Below are 13,375 nucleotides of genomic sequence, written 5' to 3'. Positions count from 1 at the left end.
GATGACTAGGGTTGATGCCGGACCGGGAGGGAGACAAGCTGAAGCGGTGACGGATCAACTCGGATGACTGTTGCTTCTGCAAAACCAGGATACAGAGGAACCGGGAGGGAGAAGAGGAGGAGAATAAGGAGGAAGAGCGGCTGAGAAGAGGAGAAGAGGGAGAAGAAGAGAGAAGGGAGAAGAGGACAGGAGGGGAGGAAGAGAGACTAGAAGAAGAGAGGTTGGGGGAGAAACTTTTAATCCTTCATCAAAACCTAATCATGAAAATAGTCCTCTATATATAGTGCCCAAATAAACACAATTAACATAAAACCCCCTTACAAAGAAATAACTCCTAATAAGCCCACAAATAACTCAAATAAGCCCTAAAATGCAAACAAGCCCAGAAATAAAAATAACATAAATATGCAAATAAGATGGTGGACTAGGCGGATAAATAATCAGCTCCGATGTTCCCATCAAATAGAGAGATATAGAGAGGAAGAGAGAGAGAGCTGTGCGTAACTCTCGTCAAATACCCTTCAAATCTTCTGAATCACCATTAATGAAGCCCGGGGAGCTCAGCAGATACAATGGAAGCGAGAGGAGAGACAAGAAAAGGGATGAAGCGACTTCTGGCTTAGGCTCTCAACCTCAACCTCCCTCAGCGGTCATCCTACTACTTGAGATGTTGATGATCAACAATATAATTTATTAAATACCTCAGAAGTTGATAAGGACTATTCATTCAGGAAGAGTATATACAACTAATTGAAAGAAATCATAGACACTGATCTGCATAAATTGCTAGATCACATGCCCCTGAACTACAGAACATAAATAAAACTTTTTTTTAGCTTTCCTAGCGAGTGACCGGCAGGTGGAAGAGGGATTGACAAACAAAGCCATCTCTTAGGGGGTGTTTGGTAACCCCAACAGGATCACCACGGTGATCGAAGATCTCCGGTGATCCGAATGCCGGGGTGATTTGATCCCCAGTGATCTAAGATCAATGTGTTTGGTAGGCCATGATCCAGTGATTAAAAATCTCCGGATATTCATGAGTAACTTGTTTGGTATGGTATGGGGATCCAAGATCACCGACCACATAATACCACAAATATCCCTGATATATCTTAGATGATTTTTTATGTGTTTTTAATTCTTATGAATCAAAAATATAAGTCAATATGCTAATTCCTATAATAGCTCCATAATTTTATCACATATTCTACTTTTAGTAGCCCTTATCATATATTTATTAATCATATAAAATATATTATAATAAAATATTAATATATTTATCAATATATTAATTATTAATATATTCTATAAAAATATATTTATTACTCCTATAAATTATTAATCTTATAAAAATATGTTATTTTTCATTATATAATTAATATTTTTATTTATACTTATAATAGATTTTTTAATACTAATAATTATGTTGATTACAAAAATAAGGTAAATAGGAGTAATATATGAAATATTTTTATTATATAAATATAAAATATAATAATATATTTCTACTATAATTTAAAATTATCCTTCAATAATAATATGATAATAATATGATTAGTAATATATTATAATATAATATATATCATTAATATAATATATAATATCAACATAATATTTTATATATATATAATATTGACATAATATATTGATGGTATATTGATATATTAATTTTTCTGCTAAATTGAGGGGTATTTTGTCTTTAACTTTTAACCCAGGATCACTGTCCTGGGATGATCTTGGATTTCCAACCTCAAGGACGGATATCTCATCACCGGGTTGGGCGGTGATGAGAAGAGTGGAGGTGATTTAGGATCACCGCCATGTAGAATCAACCAAACATAGTGATCTCATCACCTCTACCCACATCACCTTTGATCCTAAGACGATCACCCCATACCAAACGCCCTCTTAAATTCATTGTGTTGCAATAATGCAGTATTGGTCACAACAAAAATCTATTAAATACAAACTTGCAAGGAAGAAATACATTGGGAAAAAAAAAGTAAAAGAAAAGGAATAGGAGGAGAGGATGGCCGGCGTCGTCCCCAAATCCCTCCAAATCCCCAATCCATTCCTCCCTTGCAACCTGAATTCCTCCCCACTTACTACCAGAAGAAGAAAACCCCTCCCCCTCGACCCTCATGCGTTCGCCAACGATCCCAAGCCCGAGAAAGTTTCCTCTTCCACCACCCCGGCAGAACCTTGGGCATCCGCCACCGCCGACCCCACCTTCGAGAACCGGTTGGCTCGGGTCCGTCTCAAATACCGGAGCGGCACTGGGAAGAAGGCAGAGCAGCGATGGTCCAGGAAGTCCGGCGGCGGCAAGAAGAAGGTGATGCTGCCACCGGTTCTTAAGGAGGTGGTGGTGGCGACGGGACTGGCGGTGGAGGTGGTGTTTGGCCCCCTACAGAATGCGACTTAACGGGAGGCTGGCCGGACTGGGCCAATCATGGTGATTGAACCGAAGCCGGCCATTAGACATCACGGTGATGTAGCAATAGGCCCAAACGAAAACGAAGACGAAAGAGAGAGGGGGGAGAGATCATGGTACCTCAATGGAACTGCAGTCGGCCGACGATAGGAGGCTCGCCTTCAACTTGCTTGGACCAACGACTAACGACTGGCGACCGGCCACCGGCGACAAGGGACAAGCTTCAGGGATCAGAGAGGCGGTGGAGGCGGAGACACGAGGTCGAGAACCCTAGCTGATGACCGATAATTTTGATCAGGGATCGGGACTCTTCGAAAGAATAACAGCCCAGCGAACCCAGCGGCCCTGATTTATAGACCGAACCAGACCACTTATCTAAGTTTTCCGGTCCAGACCTTGGGCCAGATGGTGGTCCGACTCTGGGCCTGAACCTCGGCTCAATCTACAAGTCACATAGCTACCCGAACACGACCTAAAATAAATACCGCCCCTAATTTTAAGCCTACATCAAATCCAAAATTATTTAAGCCTAGCCCGTAGCCCTACCAAAAATCAGCCTGACTAGATAAGCTTCAAACTGGTCGGGCCCACTTCCAACCCTAGTTCTATATATCTATGTTTCTTCAAAATAAGTTTATTTAATAGTCTCTTCATATATTTTAATTATCCATTTATATTAGAGTTGTTGCGGAAATGCAATCTCTTATAATGGTATCGCAAAGAGTTTTTTTGCATGAATATCCCCCTAAATATCAAATTTTGCATGAATACTCTTCCAAAAGTAATATTTACATGTATACCCTTGTAAAACACTTGTTTTACTTTTGCCTTTTTTTATTCTTATTTTTACATGTGTACCCATGCCATCTAACACTGTTAAAAAATTAACAATTTAAAATTAAAATGACTAAAATACCCTTAATGGGTAGATGTGCTTTTTAAAACATTTATAAAGCGATCACGATGGGGTACAAAAAAAATAATTTCAAAATTCTATTTTATTTTTAATTAAAATAAATATGGTTTTTATTAACGATGTTAAAAGAACCGTTATATTAGAGGCATTTATGCAAAAATAGTATTTTATGAGGGTATAGAAATAAATATAAGTTTTGATAGGGTATTCACGCAAATTTGAATTTTTAGAAGCGTATTCATGCAAAAAATCCTATCGCAAACTTGTTTTTTCTCTTTGTGTAATTAAATGGGATATCGCTCACCAAGCAACAATAATCTCGACAATAGGAGGCTCGTTTTCGCCTTTCTTGGACTAATGACCGACGACTAACGACCGGCTACCAGTGACGAGGGACAAGCTTCAAGGATCGAGACTCTTTGAAAGAACACCCAGCAAACCCAATGGCCTCGATTTAGATGGAACCATACCACTAATCTAAGTTTTTGGGCCGGACCTTGGGCCAGATAGTGGTCCGGTTTCGAGCCTGAATCTAGGTTTAGTCTTCGGTCGGGTCACATAACTACGTGAACTTAGCCTAAAATATATACAGGTCCTAAGTGTAAGCCCAAATCTGATCCAAAATTGCTTGAGCCTAGCCCGCAACCCTACCCAAAATCGGCCCGACCATATATATATACATATATATATATACACACATATACATACATATATATATACATATATATATATATATACATATACATATATATATATATAAATACATATACATATATATATATACACACATTGTGAAGTGATTGATTATAACCCTATTTGATTTTGATGAGCTCAAAGTATTTGAGTATATCTTATGTTATACTAATGAATTCAATCTAGTGTTTCAGCCAAATATTTGTGAATTTATGTTTAATTGTCTCTAGCTTTGGTTCAATACATTTTGGCTAAGCATGAAACTCAGTTTGAACCAAAGTCTGGAACTCGAGTCGACTCCGGAAGATTTCGAGTCGACTCCAAGTGTTTCAGACGTTCTGGCACAGGCTCGAGTCGACTCCGGCACATTACGAGTCGACTCCGACTGAGAACAGACAGCCGGACAGAAAGATGAATCTCAGACCCTGTCACCGAGTCGACTCCTGAAGAATTCGAGTCCGAGTCGACCCCCAATAGTTCCGAGTCGACTCCAAGGAGTAACAGACAGAAAGACAGAGAAGTTGTTTTGGACTCTGAGAACCGAGTCGACTCTAGAAGAACTCGAGTCGACTCCGACGGTTGGCAAGTCGACTCCTAAAGAAGCATAAGTCGACTCTTAGAGGAATGCAAAACTAAAAGTCAGAGAGCCAACTTCGGTGTCTGAGAGCCGAGTCGACTCCAGCAAAGTCCGAGTCGACTCCGAGGCAATTCAACTCCAAAGACAGAAGACCAGTTTTTCTGGCTCTGAGAGCCGAGTCGACTCCAAGAGAATCCGAGTCGACTCGAGGAAGTAAATCCGAAAGAAAGATCTTTGGATTCCTGAAGAACGAGTCGTCTCCGGAAGGGAGAGTCATCTCCGGACATTGGCGAGTCGACTCCAGGTTTAGCCGAGTCGACTCCAGAACGGGACGGCACTTTATTTCAAATTTTGAACAGTGGGCGAATCGTCTCTAGTAAAGCATGAGTCGACTCCAGCAACAGTCGAGTCGACCCCAGATCGAGCGAGTCGACTCCGATCCCAACGGACACTTTGTCAGGAGTTGCAAATTGTGCAGAACGGCTCTAAAAGTGTGTCTAACGGCTAGTTTTCGATGGAGATCGCTTAAATAGCCAGAGTGAACAGTAATAGGGTAAGAAAGAGAGACTCTATTCAAAGCAAAAGGGATTTCCACCTACCAAAGCCTCTCAAGAGTTAATACAAGAAAAAGAAGGAAGAAGTGCATTGAAGTCCATCCTCCAAACGTCTTCCTCACATTCAAGGCTCTCCTCTGACATCAGATCACCAGTGCATTCAAAGAGGAGACTCAGAGTTCGAGAAGCCCCTTCTTCCTCTTCCAAAATCTGTTTGAGGGCTTCTAACTCTACATTATTTATATTGTTCATATTTGCTTGTTAAGAAGCTTTTCCTGTACTCTTTACAAACTGTTTTCTTGTTACTTGATTCAATCCCTGATTGAATCAAGGTTGTAGAGGTTAGTTGGTGAGCCGAGGTTAAAACCAACGGTGTAAGGGTTCGATTGTAATCCCGGAAAAACAATCGGGTGGTTCTAGTCGGTGAGCCTGTGAAAACCGACCGAGTTCGTTGTGATCTCGTAAAACAACAAATTGGATTGTGAGCTTGTAAAACAACCGGCTGTAATCCGAGGGATTATAGTGAACTCCCAAGTGAAGCTTGGGGAGTGGACGTAGGAGCAAGGGTTAGCTCCGAACCACTATAAAATCACTTGTGTTTGTGATTGTTTAATTGTCTCTCCCATTCCCTTCATCCACCGCATATAGTAAACTAATTAATCCACTTGCAATAAAGTTTAATTAGTTACTCATTAAGATTTTAATTTGCAACTATTACTTAAAACCCAATTCACCTCCCCTCTTGGGTTGTCTTCTTGGGCAACAAGTGGTATCAGAGCCGGAACTCTTCTACCAAAAGAGTAAAAGATCAAAATGACAACCCCATTTGGATCTTCTCATATTGAGGGGCAGTCCACCCATAGACCTCCATTCTTCAATGGAACCGACTACTCCTATTGGAAGGCTAGGATGAGGATATTTATTCAAGCTCAAGACTATGAGATTTGGACCACCATACTTAATGGACTATACATCCCATCAATTTTTGTAGAGGGTGTTACTATACCCAAACTTGAAAAAGATTGGGATGACAATGATATTAGGAAGGCACAACTAAATGCCAAAGCAATGAATGTGCTTTATTGTGCTTTAGACCGTAATGAATCCAATAGAGTCTCTACTTGCAATTCTGCAAAAGAGATATAGGATAGACTTGAAGTGACCCACGAGGGCATGAATCAAGTAAAAGAATCTAAAATAAATATACTAGTTCATAAATATGAACTATTTAAGATGGAATCCAATGAAACTATCACTTGCATGTTTACTAGATTTACTGATATTGTCAATGGCCTAAAAAGTCTTGGCAAAAATTATACTAACAGTGACCTTGTCAGGAAAATTCTTCGATGTTTGCCAAGGTCATGGGAGGCCAAGGTAACGGTAATCCAAGAAGCCAAGGACTTGAACAAGCTTCCACTTGAAGAGCTTCTTGGATCCCTAATGACGCACGAGCTCACAATGAAACAACACAGCGAAGAAGAATCCTCTCATAAGAAAAAGGTAATAGCCCTCAAATCTACTTCCTCTAACAAGGATTTATCTTGCAGTAGCAGCAGCGAAGAAGAAGATAATGAGGGAGATGATGATGAGGCTCTTCTCCTGCGAAAGTTCAGAAAGTTCAACAACCGGAAGAAGTCCTTTCATCAAAGGAGAGGTCCCTCAAGTTCCTACAACAAGGATAAAGGTAAGAAACGAGAAAATGAAGGAATCGGATGTTATGAATGCAAGAAGACGGGACATTTCAGAGTTGACTGTCCCTTGCTGAAGAAGGGCAGCAAATATAAGAAAAAGAAAGTCCTCGTCTCCACTCTGTCGGACTCCGATTCATTATCATCATCATCGGATGAGGAACAAGAGGAAAAGGCCAACTTCTGCTTCATGGCGAATGAAAATGAGGTAACATCTGAAACGCATTTAGATTTTACCTTTGATAAATTGTATGATGCGTTTAATGAACTAATGGATGAATATAAGACAATAAATCTTAAAAATAAAGAACTAAAACTAACTAATCAATCTCACTTCCATAAGTATGATAAATTAATTAAGGACAAGGATTTTATCATTAAAGAAAATTTAGAACTTAAAACAAGCAACCAAAAATTAATTCAAAAAACTAATACCTTAATTAAAGATAACGAAAAACTAACCAAGAAAATTTCAGAACTTAAAAACGGTAAACAAACTTTAAAAGATAATCTCACAAAAGACTTAAACATACTAAAAACAGAAAAACAAAAGCTAACACAAGAGCTTGAAAAATACAAACCTATTGTTGAAAAGTTTACATATAGTTCTGAAAAATTGGAAATGATACTTAACAATCAACGAGCTGTGTTTAATAGAGCTGGTTTAGGATACAAACCTAAGAATAAGCAAAAGCTCCTTAGTAACTTTTTTGTGAAAGCAGGAAAAAGTAAAATTAAGAATATAACATGTTTTTGCTGTGGAAAGGTAGGACATAAAGCTAATGTGTGTGACCATAGGAAGGTAGGAGCTAAAAGAAAAAATAAAAAGGTTTGGGTTCCAAAAGAAACCAACTTTACTAATCTTGAAGGACCCAAAAAAACTTGGGTACCTAAAATTATATGATTCCCTTTTGTAGAAGTGTCTTGCAGCTAAAGTCGACAAAAACTGTTGGTACTTGGATAGTGGCTGCTCAAGACACATGACGGGTAACAAGGAGCAATTATTCACCCTAGAGTCTAAAAAGGGAGGTGCAGTGACATTTGGAGATAATAATCAAGGTCACATCATTGGTATAGGTAAAATACAAATCATCTCCTCAACCTTTGTTGATAATGTACGATTGGTAGATGGTCTTAAACATAACTTACTTAGCATAAGTCAATTATGTGATAAGGACTTTGATGTTCTGTTTAAACCATCCCTATCATCATAACCAACTCAATTGACAATAGCTTAGTATTCAAAGGAATAAGACGCGGAAATGTCTATGTAGTAGATCTTGAAGATCTTGCTAAAAACAGTCCTTGCTTAGTAGCTAGTGATACTAAGGTTGATGATGCAAGTTGGTTATGGCACCGTAAATTAGGTCATGCAAGTATGGATACAATATCTAAGTTAGTTAAAAGAGATTCTGTAATAGGTTTGCCAAAACTAAAATTTGAGAAAAATAAAATTTGTGAAGCATGTCAATATGGCAAACAATCGAGGAGCTTTTTTAAATCCATAAATTATGTCTCTACCTCTAGACCTCTTGAACTACTACAAATGGATCTATTTGGACCAACTAGAACCACAAGTCTTGGTGGAAACAAATATGGTCTTATTATTGTAGATGATTTTTCTAGATATACTTGGGTCATGTTCTTAGCTCATAAAGATGAAGCATTTTCTGTATTTAAGAAATTTCATAAGGAAGTAACTAATGCAAGAAATGTTTCAGTCATAGCTATTAGAAGTGATCATGGAACGGAATTTGAAAATCATCTATTTGATGAATTCTGTAGTGAAAAGGGGATAACTCATAATTTCTCTGCACCTAGGATACCACAACAAAATGGAGTTGTAGAAAGAAAGAATAGAACCCTAGAGAAAATGGCTAGAACCATGTTGTGTGAAAGTAACCTTCCTAAGTACTTTTGGGGAGAAGCCATTAATACATCATGTCATATACTAAATAGAGTTTTATTGAGACCCATTATAAAGAAAACACCTTATGAACTTTGGAGAAATAGAAAGCCCAAAGTAAACTATTTTCATGTTTTTGGATGTAGGTGTTTCATTCACAATAATGGCAAGGATAACTTAGGTAAATTTGATTCTAAATCTGATGAAGGTATCTTTTTGGGATATTCTACATCAAGTAAAGCTTATAGAGTATTTAACAAAAGAAACTTTGTTATTGAAGAGTCTATATATGTTGTTTTTGATGATACTAATGATATCTCTTCTAGCAAGAAAGTAGCTCTTGATGATGATGCAGAAATTTTTGAAGAAAAGATTGATGAGATGACATTACAAGAAGATGAACCAAAGCTAATTGGAGATGCATCAACAAGTCAAGAGGTAATTGTGGATCATGGGCTGACTAAGGCTTGGAGGTATGCTCATGGGCATCCTAAGGAATTAATTTTAGATGATCCATCTCAACCTGTTAGAACTAGAGCATCTCTTAGGAACTTAAATAATCATCTAGCATTTGTCTCACACTTTGAACCTAAAAACATAGAAGAAGCTGAAAATGATGTAAATTGGATAAATGTAATGCAAGAAGAGCTAAACCAATTCATTAGAAACAAGGTATGGAACCTAGTTGAACGACCCACTGAATACCCAATAATAGGAACTAAATGGATATATAAAAATAAACTTGATGAAAATGGAATCGTGATTAGGAACAAGGCTAGACTAGTAGCAAAGGGCTATAATTAAGAAGAAGGTATAGACTTTGATGAAACTTTTGCTCCTGTAGCTAGACTTGAAGCAATTAGATTGTTACTAGCATTTGCATGCTCTAAAGATTTCAAATTATTTTAAATGGATGTAAAAAGTGCCTTTTTGAATGGGTATATTAATGAGGAGGTGTATGTAGAACAACCTCCTGGTTTTGAAAATCATCAATACCCCAATCATTTGTATAAATTAAACAAAGCACTTTATGGTTTGAAACAAGCTCCTAGAGCATGGTATGAAAGACTTAGCAAATTTCTGTTAGACCATGAATTCTTTAGAGGGAACGTTGATACAACATTGTTTTTAAAGAAGAAAAACAAAGATATGTTAATAGTTCAGATTTATGTAGATGATATTATTTTCGGTGCTACTAACAATCGCCTCTGCGAAGAATTTGCTGATCTAATACAGAGTGAATTTGAAATGAGCATGATGGGAGAGCTGAATTTTCTCGGGCTCCAAATCAAACAATCTGAAGAAGGGATCTTCATCAATCAAGCTAAATACATCAAGGAGATGCTTAAGAAGTTTGATATGGAAGGAAACAAGTCAATCAGCACACCCATGAGTTCATCATGCAAACTAGACCAAGATGAATCAGGTAAATCAGTAGATCAAAAGATGTATAGAGGTATGATAGGATCTTTATTATATCTTACTGCAAGTAGACCTGATATCATGTTTAGTGTATGCATGTGTGCTAGATATCAATCTAATCCTAAGGAATCACACTTAATTGTGTGGAGTGATTGATCATAACCCTATTTGATTTTGATGAGCTCAAAGCATCTGAGTATATCTCTTGTTTACTAATGAATTCAATTGAGTGTTTCAGTAAAAATCTTGTCTAAAGTGTTTCTAGACTTGGTTCATAATATTTTGGATAAGTTAAGAAGTCAGTTTGAACCAAAGTCTGAGACTCGAGTCGACTCCAGAGTATTACGAGTCGACTCCAAGCATATCAGAATCACTGGCACGGGCTCGAGTCGACTCCGGATCATTACGAGTCGACTCCGACTGAGAACAGACAGACGAGCAGAAAGCATCAACTCAAAATCTGTCAGCGAGTCGACTCCTGAAGTGCGCGAGTCGACTCCGATGTTTACCGAGTCGACTCCGGAGTAGTATGAGTCGACTCCAAGGAGTTACAGACAGAAAAGTCAGAGAGCGAATTTCGACCCTGAGATTCGAGTCGACTCCTGTGGAACGCGAGTCGACTCCGATGGTTGGTAGGTCGACTCCAAAGAAAGCGAGAGTCGACTCTCAGTGGTTCACAAGGCAAAAGTCAGAGAGCAGTTTTCGGACTCTGAGATTCGAGTCGACTCCCGCAATGCGCGAGTCGACTCCGAGACAGCGCGACCCCAAAAAGACAGAAGACCGAATTATTGTCTCTGAGAGCCGAGTCGACTCCCAGACAGCTCGAGTCGACCCCAAGGTAGCGCTACACCAAAAAGGCAGAAGGCCATGTTTCGGAAACTGAGAGCCGAGTCGACTCCAGAACAGTCCGAGTCGACTCCAAGACTGGACGAGCCAAAAGACAGAAGATCGGGAGTTCGGGCTCTGAGCGCCGAGTCGACTCCCAGGATTGTCGAGTCGACTCGAGTGGGCCAGGTTGAAAATTGGCTCCGTGGACTTCATGGGATGAGCCGACTCCGAAAATGGCAAGTCAGCTCCAGAAGTTGGCGAGTCGACTCCGGGTCAAGTCGAGTCGACTCCCAGTCGAAGAGGCCACTTTAATTCAAATCCGGAACAGTTGCCGAGTCGACTCCAGAAAAGCATGAGTCGACTCCCGCTACAGCCGAGTCGACTCCTGATCGCGCGAGTCGACTCCGACCCCCAACGGACATATTGTCAGGTTGTGCAGAGTGTGCAGAACGGGCAGAAAAAGGTGTCTAACGGCTAGTTTCCGTGGGGGATGGCTTAAATAGCCACAGAGGACTGTAGCAAGGCAGAGAAGCACCATTCCATTCAAAGAAATCAAGCATTCATTCTCTGCATACTTGTCTTCAACGAAAAGAAGGAAGAGCGCCATTAACTCCATCCAACTTCCTCTTCCCAGCATTTTTTAAAGAAGCCTCCTCCTGCATTTAAGTCGACCAGACATTCCAGAGGAGACTCAAAGTTCAAGAAGCCCTACTCTACTCCAACTCAAAAGTGTTTGAGGGCTCTTAACTTCTTTCTAGTTTATATTGTAGCAAATCTGCTTTTTAAGAAGCTCAGTTTTTCTATTTGTTTCTTATTCTTTCCATATTGTCTTTGCTTGGTTCAATCGGGGGATTGAATCAAGGGTGTAGAGGTTGGTTGGTGAGCCGAGTGTAAAACCAACGTGTAAGGGTTCGATTGTGATCCCGGGAAAACAATCGGGGTGGTTCTAGTCGGTGAGCCAGGAAAAACCGACCGAGTTCGTTGTGAGCTCGTAAAACAACAAGTTTAGTTGTGAGCTTGTAAAACAACCGACTGTAATCCGAGGGGTTATAGTGAATTCCCAAGTGAGACTTGGGGAGTGGACGTAGGAGCAAGGGTTAGCTCCGAACCACTATAAAAGCCTTGTGTTTGTGATTGTTTGTCTCTTTCTTTTACTCTCATTTCATTCACAGCACATAGCAATTAATTAATCATCTTGGTAAAGCATTAATTAGTCATCCACAACGTTTTAATTGCAAAATTATTTTAAAACCCAATTCACCCCCCCCCCCCTCTTGGGTTGTCTATCTGGGCAACAAATTGTTGTTAAGAGAATCTTTAAATACCTAATAGGAACAAAAACCATAGGCTTATGGTACTCTAAAGATTCGAGCATAAACTTAATAGGGTACACTGATTCAGACTTCGCTGGTTGCAAATTTGATAAAAAAGCACCAGCGGGTCATGTCAATTCTTAGGAGAAAACTTAATCTCTTGGTTTAGCAAGAAACAAAACTCAGTTGCACTATCTACGGCTGAAGCCGAATATGTTGCTGCAGGGAGTTGTTGTGCTCAAATCTTGTGGATTAAACAACAACTTGAAGATTATGGCATTAAACAAGATAAAATTTCCATTAACTGTGATAATTCAAGTGCCATTAATCTAACTAAAAATCCAATTCAGCACTCAAGAACTAAACACATTGAGATAAGACATCACTTCATAAGAGATCATGTACTGAATGGTGATGTGACACTTCAATTTGTTTGTACTGATGATCAACTTGCTGATATCTTCACAAAACCTTTGAGTGAAGATCGATTTTGCATACTTAGAAGAGGGTTAGGAGTGATTGATCCATTCTAGTGATACTCTCCTCTAGTTCATAGATTTTGAGGATTAGTTTATGTTGGACATAGGATTTCTTATCTATGATCATCAAATCAGGTCTTAAATCCTAGATAAGCTCATAACTCTCTCTTTTGGCACGAGAATAACAATAATTTTGGTTGTGTGCCAGAGTTCGAGTCGACTCGGACATATCTTAGAGTCGGCTCATGGGGGAGTCAACTCGCGCATATTTGGGAGTCGACTCGAGGTCGAGTCGACTCGGGACTTACCGGAGTCGACTCGAGGTCGGGAATCCGATTTTTAACCCTAATCGAAACGTTTATTCCTCACTTCTATTCACAGCCGACACTGTTCCAAAATCCTAGAGCCGTCTCCGAACTCGTCTCCGACCCAGTCTAGGTCTTCTCCGTCGAGTTTTCCTCCTAGATTCCGTGTCCTTCCCCGTCCTTAGGTCAAAATGCCTAGGAAGGTCATTGTACCGAGCCGAAAGAGACCCGTCTCCGCGAGCGGGGCCGAGTGACGG

At 39.5% G+C, this 13,375-nt stretch overlaps 1 protein-coding gene across 1 annotated transcript; it reads left to right on the top strand.

The window, feature by feature from the left end:
- The first annotated feature begins 2,032 nt into the window (after positions 1-2,032).
- LOC103711962 (uncharacterized) lies at positions 2,033-2,425 on the top strand. Its single transcript, XM_026806532.4, has one exon. The coding sequence runs from the start codon at positions 2,033-2,035 to the stop codon at positions 2,423-2,425; it is 393 nt and encodes a 130-aa protein (XP_026662333.4).
- Positions 2,426-13,375: the final 10,950 nt, after the last annotated feature.

Source organism: Phoenix dactylifera, chromosome 3, assembly GCF_051530095.1.
Source record: "Phoenix dactylifera cultivar Ajwa chromosome 3, Ajwa_hap1_PhDact_Kaust_v1.1, whole genome shotgun sequence".
NCBI lineage: Eukaryota > Viridiplantae > Streptophyta > Magnoliopsida > Arecales > Arecaceae > Phoenix > Phoenix dactylifera.
This window is presented reverse-complemented; position numbering and strand designations above follow the sequence as displayed.